The 21,269-nt window shown below is 46.2% G+C and overlaps 1 protein-coding gene across 1 annotated transcript in view; it reads right to left on the bottom strand.

Moving 5' to 3' along the window:
* Positions 1-21,269, bottom strand: part of ADAM17 (ADAM metallopeptidase domain 17) — a 578,388-nt gene that overhangs the window by 502,395 nt on the left and 54,724 nt on the right. Inside the window, exon 2 of the mRNA XM_078647824.1 lies at positions 5,851-5,983. Coding sequence (XP_078503950.1) covers positions 5,851-5,983 — 133 coding nt within the window. The remainder of the gene's footprint in view (positions 1-5,850; positions 5,984-21,269) is intronic.

Below are 21,269 nucleotides of genomic sequence, written 5' to 3'. Positions count from 1 at the left end.
GAAGTAACTCCCGTAAAAAATATCCGGCGGCTGGCTACGTAATCCCATCTTAAGATAATGTGCAAGCCAAATATTTTGCTCCAGAGCCTAGTGGCTTGCTGAACATACTCTCACATTTAAATGAGATGCCTCAAAACCCTCAAAAAACCCTATAAGATCTTCTTTCCTCAGAGTCCCACAGTTGTAAGGCCATAATCAGACGAGCATTTAAATGAGAATAATTCAAAAGGTCCAGTGCAGTTCCAGAGTAACCAAGAGGCATCAGACAAGCATTTTTAAATTGTATATTTTGGCAGTTGGGCTCACAAGAGTCTCCTAGACTCCTGCGGGAGCGCCAATTTAAAAACAGAGCCTTCTGATTGGCCCAGGGAGATTTATTTTCCTTGGATTATCTAGCTCCTGTGGGAGTCAGACTCCCATGAGAGCAAGCTCTCTGATTGGCTGCCAGCAACATGAGAAGAAGTGTTGCTGGCAGCAATTACTGGACTTGGGGGACTTAGACCCCTACCCCTGCCCCACAGTTGTAAAAAAATAAAAAATATAAGACGGCTGGGCTGTTTTTACTTATTACAGACCCAGGAGAGTCTACCCCCTGGGCTGTTTATAAAGGGGAGGGGGGCTGTGTGCCCCCCCATCTCCTCGAGCCTCCAAAGGCCCCGGGGAGCCCACCCCTGGGGCCGATGTTTATGGAGAAGGGGTCTGCACGGCCTTTGTCCTCATACCTCTAAAGGTCCCAGGGAGTCCACCCCAGAGCAGAAAATTCACAAAATGGGGAGGAGGGACAACATCGCCCCTCTCCCTGAGCTTTAAAAAGCCTTGGTGAGCTCACCTCTCGGGCAGATACCTTTAAGGGAGGGGAGACACATGCCCCCCCCCCCTCCCTGAGCCATTAATGGACCCGGGGGAGCCCACCCCTAGGAACGGCTCAGCAGTGATGTTCTGGGGTGCTAACCCCCCGGGGGAGCCCACTCCTAGGAACGGCTCAGCAGTGATGTTCTGGGGTGCTCACCGGCGGGGCATAGTAGTTTCTGTGCGGGCAGAGAAACCTGTATTTGCTCTCACTTGGCTGGAGCATTTTTTAATCTCCCACCAAGCGGGAGCAAACACCAAGTCTGCTCCCAGCTGCCGGGACCTACAAAGATGCTCCAGCCCACTGGGAGCAAACTTCAGATCTGTTTCTCTGCCCACAGGGATGCGAGCAGAGAAACACATGTAAACATTACTCACGCCCGTAGAGAGCAGCCTTATTAGCTGCTACTTGTGGGCAGAAGCAATGCCGTCACCTGCTGAATTCGGGGAGCCGGATGGGGCCTTGGGACTCCCCCTGCAGCCCTCCAATGACAGTGTGGTGGGTGCCCTGGGTCAGCACCAGGGCACTCACCTTTTCTTACAGCAGGCCCCAGGCCCGCATGCACCCCTCCCCCTTCAATACGTTGCCAGGCCCCGGGGGATAGGGTTCCCGGGCTGAAATCAGCTTGAGGAGTGGATCGGGTGCTCCCTTCCCATAAAAATTGTGCTAGGGGATTGGGGAAGGGGCAAGTGGCCAAAATCGTCCTAAGGAGGGAGATGCAAGCACCCCCCTCCCCAAACAAGCATGCTGCGCCTCGGGGGATGAGGGCCCAGGCTGAAATTAGCCTGCAGAGGGGGGAGGCAATGTGCCCCCTCCTGCACACAAGCATGCCCGGCTGCAGGGGATGAGGGAATAAAAGAGTGGCCCTGGGGGATGGGGTCTTCAGGGACTAACCAAGGGGAGTTCGTGGGTGTTTATAAAAAGCACGGGTGCCTCTGTTTGCTTGGGTTTTTTTTATTTGCAGATGATTTATGGATCCTCCGTGAATTTGCTAAAATCTTTTTTAAAAACAATGTTTTTGGCCCCATTCAGGGTCCCTCTGGAACACCACCACGCCAGAACTAGGGTGTCCCCATGTCTTTAATTGATGTTTTTTTTTAAGGGACTCTGAACTGAGTCTCAAGTCCTGCTGCGGATCACATCGCTGTTGATGTGATGGCAGGCATTAACATCTCTCCAAGATCTTCTGGGTCCGTGTATCCTCTGCAGAATGACATACACAAAGTTTTGGAGCATTATTTGCTCTAAAACTACTCAACTGATCACATCAAATCACAAAAAGCACTCTTTTTTGGACCAAGATCTAGCTTTCTGATAAATTTGGTGAAAGTCTGTTCAGTGGTTTGGGCTGTATCTTTGTCTAAAGTTCGTATTGAAAAATGAATGGGGAAAACGTGTTTTAAGACTCCCCCTGTTTCTCGGCCTGCTTGACAGATCACCCTGACACTTTCCAGGAACAAGGAGTAGAGGTGACATTTTGGGGAGGCGAGGGGGCTGTTTTGTTAAGGTTCTTCAAATGGTATCAAAGATATAATCAAAATATAAAAATGCATTTCCTATGGTAACACAATTTTAACTAAAACTATCCTGTGAGCCTGTAAGCATCTGTTCATGGCATGTAGTGCTGGCGATGCACATGCTGTTGTTACATCTGCCATCTAGTGTTGGGCTCAGACACATATAACTTATTTTCCTTCAATGTCAGTCTTTTCAAGTTTGTCCTTGCAACTCCTGAGCATCTTGGTCATCTTCCTATACTAGCAGAGTGAGTATATAACCTGTTGGGAGAGCTTGAAATGTCCAACCAGTCATTGGAAATGAAAGCAGTAGTAAAATAGAATTAGCAAATGACATCACCATATCCTGCTAACTTTGAATTTTTCTAGTTTCACTCAATGGTCCACGAATTGATCAGCTTGTTCTACAACGTGCCATAAAATGTTTTCTTTTGCCTTTTAAGGAGATTCAGATAGATGTAGTGAGTAAAGCTCACAATCCAGCATCTAGACAGATGGCTCATTAGGCAAATAATTGATTGTCAGACCATTTCTGCTTTTTCCTTTGTGGTTTCCCATCTGGGATATGCACGACCAACCTTTGTGACAGAATGAATGAATAAATTACATTTTATCAAAAAGGGTGTCCTGGCACTGAGGTCAACCTCCAAACTAGATTAGAAATAAATATGGCAAATAGCCCTGTTTTAAGCATACTGAAGAATGAAAAATAGTTTTTCAATGACCTGAGAGAAAGAAGATCAGATTTCTAGAACTTGGCAGTAAAGAAGTTGAAAGCACTGCTACTTTCTGCTACCTTCAAAAAGGAATGCAGGACGTCGCCGCCTGGATGACCAACAGCTGTCTAAAACTCAACTCTGAGATGACAGAGGTCCTCGTCCTCGGAACCATCCCTTTCAGCATGGGACAACACCTGGTGGCCCACTGCCCTCGGCAGCCCACCGACCCCCACGGATCACGCCAGAAACCTGGGCATCGTACTCGACTCATTCCTCTCCATGATCCGCCAGGTCAACGTCGTCACTTCCAACTGCTTCAACACCCTCTGCATCCTCTGGCAGATGTTCAAATGGATCCCCCCGAATCTAGAAAGACAATCACCCACGCACTCATCACCAGCAGGCTGGAGTATGGAAATGCACTCTAAGCCGGCATAAATAAGTCCCTATTGTGGAAACGCCAGACGATACAGAACTCCGCCGACAGACTCGTGCTCGTGTCGCAGGATGCCGAGGACATCAACCAACACCTACGGAAGCTCCACTTGCTCCCCGTGGAGAAGAGAGTCACTTTCAAGATCCTCACCCATGCCCAGAAATGCCTGCACAACACCGGGCCCAAATACCTCAACGACAGAGTCACCCCCAAGTACCCATAAGAAACCTCCGATCAGCCAACCTTGCCCCAGCCAAACCCCTTGCATCCACAGAGTCAAAGCAGGAGGAAGATCCTTCTCCTACATCGCAGCCAAGACCTGGAACAAGCTCCCGATAGAAATCAGACGAGCCTCATCCCTGAATACTTTAAAGAAGGCTCTCAAAACCTGGCTCTTCTGCTTAACGGCACAGCTGCCCCCTTACCCCCCAGCACCTTGAGACCCTCACGGGTGAGTAGCACGCTTAAAATTCCATGATTGATTGATTGATGAGATTTCAGCATCTTTTGGAATACTTTGATGCCCACTGAATACAGTCACAACTTGTGTGAAGTTCTCCTGAAAGAAAGAGTCTATTCATATACATTGGCCTTCGAAAATTAAGTTATTTAGGGAGGTCAAATTTGACGGAAATCCAAACTTGGATGAAATAATGTAATATACTACAATCTTATGGCACAAAATAATGTTCCTTAGGAGAGTCTACTGAACCCGGTAGGACTGAGACGAGAAACCCGATACGGCTACGATTGTGCCCAGATACTGGATACTGAACTTTGATTTTGGGACGACGATCTGATTGGACCTATAATTTGGTATTCGGGTTTTGAAACCGATACAAGATTTAATTTCTACGTTCATTTTCTACATTCTTCAATTTTGATTATACTGAAATGAGATCTACTTAATATAGCCCTGACGAAGTTGTTTTGGCATACGATTGATGCCTGACGAAACACGTGTTGGCTGCAGAACCTATTGTGATTTGGAAAATAAGGCTGCAGAACCTGTTGTGATTTGGAAATAAAAGGACCAACTTCACGTTCTTTGGCGTTTTGATTTGAAATAAGACTGATATCAACGTATGTACTTTGAGACTCTCGAGTTCGAATTGAATTTGTATGAAGATGGATTTGCAACTTTAAAGACTTCAGATTGAACTTTGAATCTAGACACTTTCAATTTTGAGTGCTCGGCAAGAAATTTGAATTTGCATATTCAGAGCATTGCTCATTGAATCTTGGGGGGGTGAGGTAACCTCCCTCTCTTGCTTTAGAGCACCTACTGTAATTTGTCCTATTTGTACTTTGGCCTTACTTTTTGCAGTGCGCCCTTTAAACCTGTTACCTAACTTTGTATATAAATGTTCCTTAGGACATTGAGATAAAAAACACAAATAAATAACAATCACTTCCTTTACCCATGGATCACAGAAAATGCCCTCTTCAACGGCAACCAGGGAAGGTGGGATTGATTGGTTGGAGACTGCTTCCAGAAGGGGAAAGAAGGAAGGCAGCTAATGCCCTTCGAATACATCTATGATAAAGAGACCAGCGGAGTAGGTTGACTTGATAAAGAGTACACTTGAGCATATGCCCCCTGGTATGACACAATGGGAATATTTTAATTTGTTAAGATACGCTATTTCCTGTTTATTTAACAAGGGGCAAACATGCACAATAAATATCACTCTAACATGTTTATTTCCACATTTCACTTGATTATTTATTTGAAACATAGCATTGGTGAACTTTTTTGATTTAAAAAAGGTAAGATTACCTCATGCTAGACGCCATTGATTTTGAGGATATTATCTTGGACATTTACTGTTTTAGGATTTTTTTTTTGCCAATCATGATTCAATCGGAATCTGCCTTGAACTGTTTAAACTTTTGTGTTTAAAACAAAGAAAAGCAGTAACGGCTTTTATAGCATAAAACATTTTTAACTTAGTACTACAACTTCACAACACTGAACACCTTCAATTGCTCTCTGGGTTTAAGATTTCACTAAGCTTATGCACAAATTGTTCACTGTGCAACTCCGTTTGTGAAAGAATTGCCACTCAAGTGGAGGCACGTTTGTTACAAACAACTGTAAGTATAATTGATTAATTAGCTACCCATAAACCTATCAAGCCTCCTGGCATTTGTAAGCTTAGTCTTGCTTTATTCTTTACAAAAATATAATATCACAGATAAACGTTTAGAATTATTCATAGCTAGGCAACGCCCAAGTTACAACCAACAGCGGAACACCACATCTGTCAAAATAAGAGCTCAAAATATACCCAAGAGAACGAAATGTAAATAAAACAGACTTTATACCTGTTAAGAGCTGAAAAACTTAACATTCTTTCAATATGCAAATCTGTCTGAAGATCCCGCTTTGTTAATGAATGTTGCTGGACATCAGCTAGGGAAATAATATCGTAGTTGGAGAGCACGGAGTCAAGGTTATCTAGAAGAAAAAGGAAATTCAGTTTATACTCAAGACCACAATCTTTAATAGATCTCAGATCTAAAAGTATCAATATTCTGAAAATAACATAGACCATCTTCGACTCAATGGGATACATATTTTCCTAAAAATTGCAATATGTTTGCATTTACTTGATATGTATACATATTAAAATTGACACAAATGGTTATTTATTAATTAGATTTAAACAATGTATTTTACAATATACTTTTATTCCATATCAAAAAACTGGGAAAATATTTCAACGTGGTTTGCTAATTCATGTGTTTATTTTCGTTTCTCTCAAAACACTTGTTGGTGATTGGTATTTAATGAGGTTGACACGTTTTCAGCCTTACTCTTAGGGAAAGTACCAACCTATCACGTAAAATGAATGATAAAGGCACAGTATGACTGGCTAAGCAACAACACAAGAAATATACCAAAGGCTAGAAAGAATGAACTTGACAATGGCAGATATCATGCAGGTAACACCGTCCATGTCTTATACTGAAATCAAATCAAAAGAAAACAGATAATTATTCGTGTACTAACCAGTATAAATGAAATGGTGGGAAACATCTCCACACGGTAAACTCTTGAATGCAAGAAAAACTATTACAATTTTTACAGTTTAAAACGTTTTTCATATTTAAACGTACAACCACTAGCATTGAAATGTATTTTTGAGAAATCTCGGGGATAACAGGTCATTCAACACCCAGAATAACAGCAACCTCCATTAATGGATATGCCTTTGTAAGAAATCTGTATCAATTTCATCACACTATCCTTAGACCATGATTTGATTTGATTTGATTTGACCTCTGAGTTTTCAAATACCTTCATTCCCATCACGGTTTGTGCTTTAGCATGGGCTCCTTCTGTAACCTCAAGTGTGGGTGTGTGTTGATGGAGCCCCTCCAATATTTACTAGTTTGAATTTCGACAAAGATAGATCTCTTTTCCAAACAGCCTTGCTAAATGGTAGATTAGGGATTTAACTCGCTTGTCACCTACAATTTTAGTCTGCTATTAAGGAGCGCCGCCTTCACTGTGCCGGACTCCTAATACCTTGTGCTGACCTAGGGGTAACCATTCCACTAGTCAGTATCTCTTGATATTCCGTTATTCAGCAACATATCTCCATACTGTCTGGAACTAGCCACCTACACCTTTCTTCCATGAAACACTTATATTTATTCCTGCTCCTCTGACAATTACTTATCAAGCGAAATAGCACGACCCAATCCTCTCACTGCAAGAGCACTCTATCTGCAATTTAGTTCCCTTCTTCCTGTTGAAAAGTTAGAGTCTGAGAAACATAGGATTAAAAGAGGAAGTATGCACATACCTATCATCCTCTAGCAGTTTGCTCTTTATATGCCACTAAACGAGTCATTCAACTATTTCCCATTTGTACAAAATAATGCAAGAAGCAGGCAGTAAATTTGGCCTTAAAAATTGCAGCTTATTCCACACATAATGATGATTGCTAATAGAAATCTGAATGCCCACACTTTATTTATTCGTGTATTTAACAACTTTATACAGTGCTCATGTACTAATGTAAATATTAGGGCTGTGACAAAAAAATCAATATGCAGTACACAACAATGTCAACATACATTACAACAAACATCATTTTGCCTTAATAAATGACAGAATATTCTTTACAAAATGTCCATTTGTTCTTAGAATATATTTGGATGGCATCTACTCCAGAGGAGAGTTAAAGAGGCATGTTCCGCGTGCAGATGATACAAGTGCTCCAAAGAGAAAGGAGCAAAATTCCGAAAGTCCGATGAACAGCTGTGATGAGGACCTTGAAAGTGCAACTTGATGGTACCAAACCACAGATATATTTGTGGATTGGACAGATAATTTTGAATTGGGAACACTCTCTTATAAATAGCCAGTGAAGGGAACTTAGGATGGGCATCAAGTCTTAAAGTGGGTGTGTAGATAGCGGCAGAAGCAGCGTGCCGTGAATCACATGGAGATGATAGATGATAGGCAAAGGGAGTCCAGCAAATGAGTCATGCAGTAGTCCAAACGATTCAAATTAGTAAAGAGGATAGTCATGATGAGCTGTCATGGTCAGATCACAATCTAAGGTAACTGAAAGCTTTTTAGGTCTCGCCTGTCGATGCGCATGCGCATCGAGCAAGCGAGACTATAGGGGCTCATCGACTCTTTATCTAACTTGCAAGGAATCGTGGCGATTCCTTGCAGTGCCCGTGACTTTTAAGCTCAATGCGCATGTGCATTGAGCTTAAAAGCGCGTGCACAGCCGCCCGCATTCCTCCGACACCTTTGAAGTGAAGCTTAGCTTCACTTCAAAGGCCCGGCTTCTTCACACCCACATGCCGCTCTGCCCCGCTCCGCCCCCTCCCCTGAGTCATCCTGCCTGCCCAGACTTCTCCTCCCCCCTACTTACATCCCGCTTTCACTTGTTTTTTGTTCCGACTCGACGTTCCCCCCGCCCCCTCCCGCCACGCAATGCCGAGAGCTTGTTTCACATTTCTCATTAATTTCCACCGGCACACGTAGCCCTAATTATGTGCCATAAGGCTGGCACTTCGCAGCCTCGCCAGCATATTGCCGGGAAAGTCGTGGCTCGCAGCTTTGTAGTAGGAGTTGTTTAAATGGCTTAACGACGCGCGAGTAGGTCTGTCGCTGTTTCCCGCATGCGTGATGAGAACTGATTAAAGGGTAATTCTGCCCAGCAGAGGCCAGCCTGTAGACATCACCGGTCTTCCAAAGTCGAGATGCAGTTTCATGCTCTCAAATTACAGTCGACCAGTTACGAGTGGTTCCTTCTCCGGCCAGCTGGCAACACGTGGACTCTGGACCTCTCGTGAATTAGTATTGAGCAAATTATATTTGATGCCAATTGCATCTTGGAACTGGTAATTTGTGTTTTAATTTTGGTTTCAGATAGTATTGTTTTTTTTCGCCAGGACAACCTCATTCATTTTGTAAACATCAGGATCAGGTGAACACGAGGCCAGGACGATGCAGTGTATGGATTGGATTGAAAATATCAAATGCCTGGCACAGGGCTATAACAGGAAAATGTTATTCCTGCTGCCAGCCACCGTCCAGGGTCGGTCGCCATGCCGGGGCAGAAGAGAATCTCCGGCCTCTATTCCGTCCCCCACCGCCTCTCGCTGCCCAGCACCCCCGGCCACAGGATCCTCTTCACGGGTAAGAAGCCGGGTATGATGAACAGACGAGGGCAGCATAGCAGCGGCCTTTTCAGTCCCAGGCTGTCCTGGCTTGTCTTCCCCCGGTGAAAGAGAGAGATCGCTACGGGGGACATTCCTAGACGCACAGCACCTTCTCCAAGCTTCATTTCATGCTACATATTATATACACTAACTCGCAGAGGCACTCTCCTTTACAAGTTCTTGCTTGATAATTAATGCACGAGAGGTAATCTAAGCAGCTAGGCAAACTAAATATGTAGAAAAGCACGATTCCTCCCCCCCCCCCCCCAAGGTTCCGTATGTTTGCAGTATCCGCATTTATATAAAGACCAGAAAAACATATGAACAGTAAGCCTTCTTTTTGTTGAAGCCTCCCTCACACCGACCAGGGTAAAACAAAGCAAATGATTAACACACATTAACCCCTTGCCCTTGCTGGCTTCTCAGAAATACTAACGCTCTGTGTGTGTTGTGCAGCTCTCCTCTTTTAGGTCTGGTTCGACAATACTTCTGTGTATGATGATCGCCAGAAAAACAAGCATTTGCAATGCAATAGGTCTCGCATTTGCGAGAGTATAACCTATTGGCATTGTAAATGACAATGCCTTTTATTTATGTTTTCAAAAGCAACACATAAATAAAAGGCATTGCCATTTACAATGCCAATAGCTCAAAGTCTAATAACTGCGAGACCTATTGCATTGCAAATGCTTGTTTGCTTTGGATTCTGAGGGTAAGTCACAGAGATTGATGCCAAGGAACCGGTACAATGTCCTTGGAGGGGCAAAGGATCTAATTTGAATGTATTCAGCTCGAGCCAATTGATATGCTTCCAATCATCAAAGGATTTCAAGATGTCAGCTACCGGAGGAAGACTATTCTTCGGATCCAGTTTATAACATATTTGTACACAATTGAAAATGGACTAGGACTTCTTTAATAAGTACATATGAATAAAGATACTTTTTTAACCGACAAAACCGAGAGATTCAGACCAAGTTAATCTATTAATTTGATGACATTTTAGACAAACACGTGGTAAAACACTAATAATATTTCTCGAAGCACAGTAATCAACATACTAAGCACCACCCATTGTAACTGATCACAGCATTTCCATCACTGCTCTGGAAAAAAAAACCAGAGCATGTAGATACCTCCACCTAGTAATATTATCAGTGAGAATGTTAGGATGGCATTAATGCAACACAGTGTTGTAGGCATTCATCCACCAAGATTCACCTCCTCACAATAGCCATCCTGTTGTCAATCATAGTCACCTCTGGTTACAAAATGTTTTCAACCCAACTGCTTTGGAGATTTTAAAAAGTGTTTCCATCCAGGTTGAGGGAATACATTGAACAGAAAATGGTTAAGTAAGTGACAGTGGGAACTCCATCTTTCACTTGAGCAAACTCGCATTTGAATTGGATCCGCATGGTAGGATAGGTAAAGCTTAAAACAAGGAAGGAAACCATTTGCAGAAAAATACAAAATAAACATTGTTGGCCGCAGGTGTGGTCCTTCTGGGATCCCACTAACAGGTCTAGGGGGTCAGGGTATTCCTACCATGCCCCTTGTGTTTTTTCTTTTTTTTAGGACTCAGGACTGAGCACTAAGATGGCTGCCACCACGTCCTGCTTGAGGTGGTGGCAGCCAATCAGATCTCAGTTTGAGATCTGCCAGGATCTGCGGAGCCTAAGTGTCAAAAAATATACAAAGTTTTTGAGCATCATTGCTCAAAAACTATAGAACAGGTTTACACCAAAAAACAAAAAGTACTCTTTCAGGACCTAGATCGAGCCTCTGGCAAATGTAAAGTAAATTTGTTCAGTGGTTTAGGCTGTAGATGTGTCTAAACTTTCTATGGAAAAATAAAAGGGGAAAACACGTTTTGGGACTCTCCTTTTTCTTGCCCTCCCCAGCTTCCCCACGCTTGACGGATCACCCCGAAACGTTCCATGCACAAACTAGGCAAAAAAAAGAGTATTTTTGGGGGGAAAGTTTTATGGAGATTTGTCAAACAGCACCAAAGTAATTAGCAACCCAAAAATGCATTTGTTATGGACACCCAATTCTGAACTAGAACTACTACGAAGTGGTTACCAACACTGGGAGATATATATATATATATATATATATATATTACGCTCCATGGGGTTGTCCAAGTAGCGGGTAGCACCCGAGCCTGCGTGCGCCTTCCCCAAAGCGTTAGTTGGTATGGGCAGTTGCGTGTTTGAAATAGGCCCGACGCGTTTCGGAAATTTATTTTCCTCATCAGGGGCCAGCAGTAAAGTGCATGACGTCTACCATCTCCCTGTATGAAAAAACATATTGTGCTTGTGGGAGATGTAGTCCATATATCCTGGATGGATGCACTCTCAAATTACTGCTCGTTCCAAGGCTCTACCGTGAGCCCCAAACATCACTCCTGTCCTCATCCATCACGCAGCTCCACATACGAGACTCCTTGGATAGCGAGCCAACAGGAATAAAAAGCCGTGATTTCACCTTGCTTGTGGGCTCCTTCTTTTTTGCAGGCAAACTTCGTGTTTATGTTTGAGCGGTGAGCCTGAGCCGCGGAAGGAGGCCCTGGGGCTTGCTGGCCCCCCATGGAGACGCTTAAATACGCCACCGGTATGGAAGCAATGGGGCACTTGTTGGCAGACTATGGACAGCTTTGAATTGAGAAGCACAACAGCACACCCCACTCGGGTTTTATTGTGACATTATCTAAGTGCTTGGGGGCAGGCTACTCACTCGAGTAAGACAGGTGACTACGAAGACCACAAGGCCATCTGATTGGCAACGCCCACTGAGGCGGGAAGTATGTTGCTGCCTGATAAAAATGCTTGCCTCCGAGTACAAGCCCAAGCCTCTGATGAAGTAAGGCTACGAAACGCGTCAGGCTGGACTTTGATGCTTGTTGCTGGAAATTTGCATCCATTTCACTGCTGCTCCCAACAGGAATAAAAAGCCGTGATTTCACCTTGCTTGTGGGCTCCTTCTTTTTTGCAGGCAAACTTCGTGTTTATGTTTGAGCGGTGAGCCTGAGCCGCGGAAGGAGGCCCTGGGGCTTGCTGGCCCCCCATGGAGACGCTTAAATACGCCACCGGTATGGAAGCAATGGGGCACTTGTTGGCAGACTATGGACAGCTTTGAATTGAGAAGCACAACAGCACACCCCACTCGGGTTTTATTGTGACATTATCTAAGTGCTTGGGGGCAGGCTACTCACTCGAGTAAGACAGGTGACTACCAAGACCACAAGGCCATCTAATTGGCAACGCCCACTGAGGCGGGAAGTATGTTGCTGCCTGATAAAAATGCTTGCCTCCGAGTACAAGCCCAAGCCTCTGATGAAGTGAGGCTACGAAACGCGTCAGGCTGGACTTTGATGCTTGTTGCTGGAAATTTGCATCCATTTCACTGCTGCTCCCAACAGGAATAAAAAGCCGTGATTTCACCTTGCTTGTGGGCTCCTTCTTTTTTGCAGGCAAAATTCGTGTTTATGTTTGAGCGGTGAGCCTGAGCCGCGGAAGGAGGCCCTGGGGCTTGCTGGCCCCCCATGGAGACGCTTAAATACGCCACCGGTATGGAAGCAATGGGGCACTTGTTGGCAGACTATCGACAGCTTTGAATTGAGAAGCACAACAGCACACCCCACTCGGGTTTTATTGTGACATTATCTAAGTGCTTGGGGGCAGGCTACTCACTCGAGTAAGACAGGTGACTACCAAGACCACAAGGCCATCTGATTGGCAACGCCCACTGAGGCGGGAAGTATGTTGCTGCCTGATAAAAATGCTTGCCTCCGAGTACAAGCCCAAGCCTCTGATGAAGTAAGGCTACGAAACGCGTCAGGCTGGACTTTGATGCTTGTTGCTGGAAATTTGCATCCATTTCACTGCTGCTCCCAACAGGAATAAAAAGCCGTGATTTCACCTTGCTTGTGGGCTCCTTTTTTGCAGGCAAACTTTGTGTGTGTGTATATATATATATATATATATATATATATATATATATATATATATATATATATATATATATATATATATATATATATATATATATATATATATATATATATATATATATATATATATATATATATATATATATATATATATATATATATATATATATATATATATATATATACTTATGTATACGTGAGTGATTAAATGTGTCTTAGTGAATATATGGGTGAGTGACTAATCTGTGTGGATGTGTGTATTAGTCTGTCAGTTGATGTGTAAGTGGCTGCTGGGGTTGGTGAGTAGATATATGAGTGTCTATATGGGTTATTGATTAGTTGTCTGAGTACCTGTATGGGTGGCTGGGTGTCTGTGTGGGTAGTTGAGGGGGGGGGGGGGGTGACTCCCTGCATGGATGTAGGAGTGGGTGAATCACTGGGTGCATGGGTCCATGAGTGCATCTGTGAGGGACTATACGGGCGAGTGAGTGTGCGTAAGGCTGAGTCAGTGAGTGAATGGCTGTCTCAGTGGTATATGGGTGAGTAACTGCATATGTGAAAGGTAGCATATGTGAGTGTTGGAATATATAAGTGACTGTATGTGCGAGTGAGTGATTGTGAGAGAGGATGTATGGCTGAGTGTGTGCTTGTGTCAGCGACTGTATGGAGAGTAAGTATTTATTAGTATCTGTATGAGTAGTGAGTGGATGTGTGTTTCTGTGTGACTGAGTGTTTGGGTGAGTGAGTAGGTGCGTGAGTAGCTCTATGGGTGACTGATGGTGTATGAGTGGCTGTATGGGTGTATGAGTGGATATCTCAGTGGGTGTATGAGTGGATATCTCAGCAGCTGTATGAGTGCCTGTATGAGTGAGTGGATGTGTATGTATACCTATCAATCAGTGAGTAGTTATGTACCTATTAGAATTGGTGCGTCAATTGTTTTAAGAATGGTAGTCTGAAATTTGGAGTGGGTGTATGATAGGTGATATTGGGGTGTGAGTAGGTGCATCAGAGATTATATGGATGATGTCATGAGAAAGAGGCGAGAGAAGTACAGAGAGAGGCGAGAGAAGTGCAGAAAAAATGAGAGGTGCAGAAAGAGTAAGAAATGTGCAGAAAGAGGCAAGAGAAGTGCAGAAAGATGCAAGAGAAGTGCAGAAAGAAACGAGGAGTGAAGAAAGAGGAAGACAGGCGTAGAAAGAGGCAAGAGGTGCAGAAAGAAGAAGAAAGGTGCAGAAAGAAGCAAGAAAAGCACATAGAGGCAATAGAAGTCCCGAAAGAGGAAGAAAGATGTAGAAACAAGCAAGAGAAAAATAGTAAGAGGCAAGAGAAATGCAGAAAGAGTAAGAAAGGTGTAGAAAGAACCAAGAGAAGTGCAGAAAGAAGCAAGAGAGGTACAGAAAGAAGCAAGAAAAGTGATCAGAGACAAGACAGTTGCACAAAAAACAAGAGAGGTGCAGAAAAAAGCAAGAGCGGTGCAGAAAAAAGCAAGAGAGGTGCAGAAAAAAGCAAGAGAGGTACGGAAAGAAGCAAGAGAGGTGCGGAAAGAAGCAAGAGAGGTGCGGAAAGAAGCAAGAGAGGTGCGGAAAGAAGCAAGAGAGGTGCAGAAAGAAGCAAGAGAGGTGCAGAAAGAAGCAAGAGAGGTGCTGAAAGAGGCAAGTGAGGTACAGAAAGAGGCAAGAGATGTGCAAAAACACGCAAGAGAGGTGCAGAATGAAGAAAAGGAGTGCAGAAAGAGACAAAAATGGGCGCAGAAGGAATCAAGAGAGTTGCAGAAAAAAGGGAGGTGTAGAAAGCGGAAGAGATGTGCAAAAAGAGGCCAGAGAAGTGGAGAAAGAAGAAGAAAGGTGCAGAAAGAAGCAAGAGTGGTTTGCGCACCATTAGTACCAATTTAACACCCACATTTAGCAATAAGTGACAGGTGACCATTCCAGCTTTGCAAAGGGCCTTCCTCCACGGAGTAACACTTGGCGCTGCATTTTTGGTAACATTTGAGCCATTTGAGCTAGAAACACTTTTTTTTGTTAAAATCTGCAGATTATGTGGCAGATGATGGATTATATGGCAAATGCAGAAAATGTGTAATTATGTGAAAATCGGTGCAGCCGGACAGTCGCATAATTCCAGTGGCCCTGCTCATACATCTGACTAGGTCCAGAAGTGCTTCTGAATGGTTCCTTCTTTTATTTGTGTCTCAGTGAGTTCATAGTTTAGCTTCTATGGAAATGAGGAAGACTAAACCTGAGGTTACCACTCCACAACAGACTACCATACCACATAATTACTTTCCACAACACATAATCCCACTCTACATAATCCCTATGCACTAATTAACACCAACTTTCTATCCACATAATTTCACTGCACAACATGCCACATAGTTCCACTACACACAGCGTACATCCACTCCACAATACATTAGAGAAAAACTTTTACATTTACAATGCCAATAGCTCTAACTCTCACAAATGCGCGATCTATTGCATTGCAAATGCTTGTTTAACTACTAGTCGTGTTTGTAGAGTGGTGGAGACGGGGGCTGGGCTCAGGAATTCCACTGCAAAGGACTTCCAGGAAGTATCAGGAGGGCTTCTCCAGAGTCCCTCAGGAGTAAAGTGGACTTCATCACCCAACCAATAGTGTGTCAGGAGGCGTGTTTGCAGAGTGGTGGAGAAGGGGACGTGGCCTCCCAAGACCTCCTAGCAATCCCACTGTGTGGGACTTATTGGAGATAACAGGAGGGGTTGTTGGCCCCCAAGGACGTCCTTGGGGGCCAACTACCCATCCTATTACCTCCAGTAAGTCCCACACAGCAGGATTGCTGAGTGTTGTAAAAAGAGGCATGGCCTCGGACCACCTCTCAGCAATCCCACCGTGTGGGGCTTACTGGAGGTACCTGGTGGGCTAGTTGGCCTTTAAGGACCCTCACCGGTGAAGAGGACTTCATCCCCCAACTCAGAGCGCGTCAAGAGGTGCGTTTTCAGAGTCGTACAGGGAGGGGGCGGGGCTGGGGCTACCTGAGAGTTGCCGGGTATTTTTTAGGAAGGGGGCTCTGTGACCCCCTTCCCTTGGCCCTTTTTGGCCCTGGGGACCCCAACCCTAGGGGCCCGAGGCATTTAAAAAAAAAAAATTAAGGGAGTGGGGCTCATGAGGCCGATTACGCCCTTGGGGACCCCATCCCGGGGGGCCAAGCCTTTATTTTAAAAAAATTTTTAAAGGAGACGGGGGCCGTGCAACCCCCCTCCCCAGGCCGATTTCAGCCCCGGGGACTCCATTCCTGGGCTTTTAAAAAAAAATGTTTTACTTCTTTGTAAGGAAGGTTGGCTGGGTGGCCATTTTGGGCCCCCAGGACCCCATCCCCAGGGGCTTGGCCTCAAGTTGGGGACCACAGGGGGAGCCCCAAGGCCCCCCCGGTCCCTGCCAGCTTCATGCCTCCTGCGGGAGCCAGCATTGCTTTTGGGCAAAGGGAGCTGCTAACATGCAGCTCCCTTTCATGGAAGTGAGAGCATCTCTTCTACGCTCTCGCTTCCATGAGTGAAGGAGAAGTTTGCTATGGTATGGCGGAAGCCATGCTCCTGCCGTGCCATAGCAAACTGCAATGTCCTGGGGGTGGGCACCCAGGGACATTGCTGGAGCTGGCGGTCCCCTGGGCCATGGAGGGCTCCACGAGGGGGGCCACGTGGCCTCCCTCCAACATGTGTGTAGCCCCAGGGATGTGGTGGTCCCCGGGGGTTCATTACAGACCCCGCATTTAAATAAAGTGGGCCCCGGGGAGGTGGTGTCCCCGGGACTGCGGGAGAGGACCGTGTGGCGCCCGCATTTAATGATGATAGTTTTTTAATGCTTTTTTGGGCCCTGGGGGTCCCTGTGGACCACCTAAGCAGTCCTAGGGGTCAGGGTGTTTCTACCCTGACCCCTTTTCTTATTTTTTATTGGGTTACCTTTTTCCTAGTGACTCGGTTCAACCGAGTCACAAGATGGCTGCCAACACTTCCTGGTTTGAAATGTTGGCAGCCAATCAGATTGCAAGTCTCGAGATCTGGAGGGATTGCGGATCCTCCGCGTCCCCAGTTGTACATCTGTGAATATTAAATTTTCTCAAACTACTGTACGGATTTATACCATTTAACAAAAAGAGTGTGATCTGGACCAAGTGATACCTTTCTGCCAAATTTGGTGTAATTCCGTTCAGTAGTTTTCAAGAAAAGCGCAGTTCGGGCTGTAGCTGCGTCAACAGTTTCCTATGGAAATTAATATAGAGAAAACGCATTTTGGGCCCCCTTTTTTCTCGGTCCCTACTTGACGAATCACCTCAAAAAACTTTCAAGACTGGAGCTGACCTGTTCGCCCCCATGATTTTGAAAATTTTGCGAACATTCGTTAAACGGTGCCACAGATATTGGCAAAAGAAATATGTATATATATATCCTACTGCCGAACAACAGTAGGTAGTTTCCATAGGAAGAGCATTTTATGTTTTGCCAATAACTTTAGCGTCAATCGGCGAATCTTTGCGAAATTTTCAAAACTAGTTTGACACTTCAGCTGCTGTCTTACAATTTTTGGGGTAATCTGTCAGGCAGGGGACGAAAAAAAGGGGGGAACCAAAAACGCATTTCCCCCATATTAATTTCCATTGGAAACTTTATACAAGGCTACAGGTTGAACTGCTTAACGGAATTACACCACATTTGGCATAAAGGTAGCTGTTGGCCCAGAAAGCAACCTTTTAGTGAATTGGTGTAAATCAGTTTAGTAGTTGCAGAGTTATTTAGAGGTCATGCCCGGGGCATGGGTTAAATATATAGGAGGGGGGTGCACAGGCCCCCCTCCTTGGAGCTTTAAAGCCCCCGGGCAACCCTTGAACCCTGGGGACTGCCACCTCCCAGGGCAAATGATGATTGAATGCGGGGTGGCCCAGACAGCCCCGGGGACCGCCACCTCCCTGCGGCTAAATGAAATATTAATGCGGGGGTTGTTCCCTCCACTCCCCATAGCCCCGGGACCACCATCTCCCCAGGACTACGCTACACCCCCAGGGCCAGATCTTGCTATCTCACAAGGTGCCCACCCTTGGGACGTAGTGGTTTGCTATGGCTTGGTGGGAGCTTTACCACTCCTCCTATGGGTTGGCGAGAGCTTTACCTCTCTTGCCAAGCCAAACCAAACTGTGCTCGCTTTCAGCAAGCAAGAGCATTGAAAATGCTCTCGTTTGGTGCATGTGGGTGCAGCTAGTTGGGCCCTCCCGGCTGAGGAGGAGTGCAGGACCGGTGGGGTGAGGACGATCGCGCTTGTACCTCCCGCGGCCCACGGGCGGACCTCCGTTTGTGTGCGGTCAGCCGGGTGAAATATAGGAGAGTCTACTATTGTACCATGAGGCCTAAAGGGGGAGCCAACACCCAGACCAATTCAAGACTGGAGCTGACCTGTTCGCCCCCATGATTTTGAAAATTTTGCGAACATTCGTTAAACGGTGCCACAGATATTGGCAAAAGAAATATGTATATATATATCCTACTGCCGAACAACAGTAGGTAGTTTCCATAGGAAGAGCATTTTATGTTTTGCCAATAACTTTAGCGTCAATCGGCGAATCTTTGCGAAATTTTCAAAACTAGTTTGACACTTCAGCTGCTGTCTTACAATTTTTGGGGTAATCTGTCAGGCAGGGGACGAAAAAAAGGGGGGAACCAAAAACGCATTTCCCCCATATTAATTTCCATTGGAAACTTTATACAAGGCTACAGGTTGAACTGCTTAACGGAATTACACCAAATTTGGCATAAAGGTAGCTGTTGGCCCAGAAAGCAACCTTTTAGTGAATTGGTGTAAATCAGTTTAGTAGTTGCAGAGTTATTTAGAGGTCATGCCCGGGGCATGGGTTAAATATATAGGAGGGGGGTGCACAGGCCCCCCTCCTTGGAGCTTTAAAGCCCCCGGGCAACCCTTGAACCCTGGGGACTGCCACCTCCCAGGGCAAATGATGATTGAATGCGGGGTGGCCCAGACAGCCCCGGGGACCGCCACCTCCCTGCGGCTAAATGAAATATTAATGCGGGGGTTGTTCCCTCCACTCCCCATAGCCCCGGGACCACCATCTCCCCAGGACTACGCTACACCCCCAGGGCCAGATCTTGCTATCTCACAAGGTGCCCACCCTTGGGACGTAGTGGTTTGCTATGGCTTGGTGGGAGCTTTACCACTCCTCCTATGGGTTGGCGAGAGCTTTACCTCTCTTGCCAAGCCAAACCAAACTGTGCTCGCTTTCAGCAAGCAAGAGCATTGAAAATGCTCTCGTTTGGTGCATGCGGGTGCAGCTAGTTGGGCCCTCCCGGCTGAGGAGGAGTGCAGGACCGGTGGGGTGAGGACGATCGCGCTTGTACCTCCCGCGGCCCACGGGCGGACCTCCGTTTGTGTGCGGTCAGCCGGGTGAAATATAGGAGAGTCTACTATTGTACCATGAGGCCTAAAGGGGGAGCCAACACCCAGACCAATAAGCTGGACAAATATGCTGTGCCGTTGAGCCAAGGTCAACCAGGTGCGGCGGCTGATGACCAGGCGGGCCAAAGTGAACCATCCCTCACCTCCATAATGGCCGCCATTCAGACTCTGGGCACTAACCTAGAGACAAAAATGGATAAGATCTACATTGAAGTCAATCTACTAAGAACAGACCTAGGTAAAACCACGGAGAGATCTAAAGCCAACGCAGCGGACGTCAAAACACTGCAGGCGGCGGAGAAGCGACTCGAGGGGCGGATTAATGAGCTTGTGCACCAGCACTGCCAGATGGCCCTCCGTCTCGAGGATCAGGAAGGGAGGGCCCGGAGAAGCAATATTCGCGTGGTGGGTGCGCCGGAGGAAACGGAGGGACATAGCGTGGAACTTTTCCTAGAGGACCTGATCCTCCAGCACCTGCAACCGAAAAGGCTGTCAAAAATCTTCACAATCGAACGAGCTCATTGTGCTCCGGTCCCCAAGCCCAAGCCGGGGGCGCCACCCAGGACAATCATCGCGAAAATACTGAAATATAGAGACCGAGACGCCATCCTCCAGGCGGCAAGGCAACGGGGGGATCTACAGTATGAAGGGGCTACGATCCGCTTTTTCCCTGACTTCACATTGCATGTCCAACAGGAAAGACGTTCCTTTCTGGGAGTCAAGACGGCGCTCCGAGAGAGAGGCATAAAATATATGATGTTCTTCCCTGCCAAGCTGAAGGTTATTGCTGGAGGCAAATCCTTATTCTTCACATCGCCAGCGGAGGTCCAAACGTGGCTTGATACCTCAGCTCCGGCGGATCGGGCGCGGCGGGAGCACGGCTCGTGGAGGGAGAACCGGGCGACATCTCCTGGGTCCGCGGCGGACAGATCGGAGGGAGACACGCAGGGCGACCCTGGAACCTGTTCTGGGCCGGTCGTTCCACGCACTGCGCACACTCCCCGTGAGTGAGCCCAAGCACCCCCTGCTCTGCTGAGTTCGCCGCTGCCCTGCAGCTGAGTTCCTGGGCCTCTTATTTTGTAGTCTGCCCCTGCATTTTTGTTGTCTGTATTTCGTAATTTGTCCTCTGCCTCTGCATTTTGTTGTCTGTATTTCGTAATTTGTTCTCTGCCTCTGCATTTTGTATTTTGTTTTCCTGCCTCTGTGTCTTAACTTCTTGCGCTTGTTTTCCCCGTTTGCGCCGCTTCTGTGCCCTGCCCCTGCCGCGTTTCCCGCCCTTCTGCCCGCTCCCCGATACCGATCCCCTGCGGCCCGCCCCTTTTCTTTTTGTATCCCTTCCCATTCGCTGCCCCGCTCCCGCCTCCCAGCTGCTCCTCCATTTATGGCGGAGTGCGAGCAGTGGTGAGCAGCGACCCATGACCCTGTTCTGGGCGGTCACTCCACGCACTGCGCACACTCCCCGTGAGTGAGCCCAAGCACCCCCTGCTCTGCCGAGTTCGCCGCTGCCCTGCAGCTGAGTTCCTGGGCCTCTTATTCTGTAGTCTGCCCCAGCATTATTGTTGTCTGTATTTCGTAATTTGTCCTCTGCCTCTGCATTTTGTTGTCTGTATTTCGTAATTTGTTCTCTGCCTCTGCATTTTGTATTTTGTTTTCCTGC

The sequence above is a fragment of the Lissotriton helveticus genome, chromosome 6, assembly GCF_964261635.1.
Source record: "Lissotriton helveticus chromosome 6, aLisHel1.1, whole genome shotgun sequence".
Lineage (NCBI taxonomy): Eukaryota > Metazoa > Chordata > Amphibia > Caudata > Salamandridae > Lissotriton > Lissotriton helveticus.
This window is presented reverse-complemented; position numbering and strand designations above follow the sequence as displayed.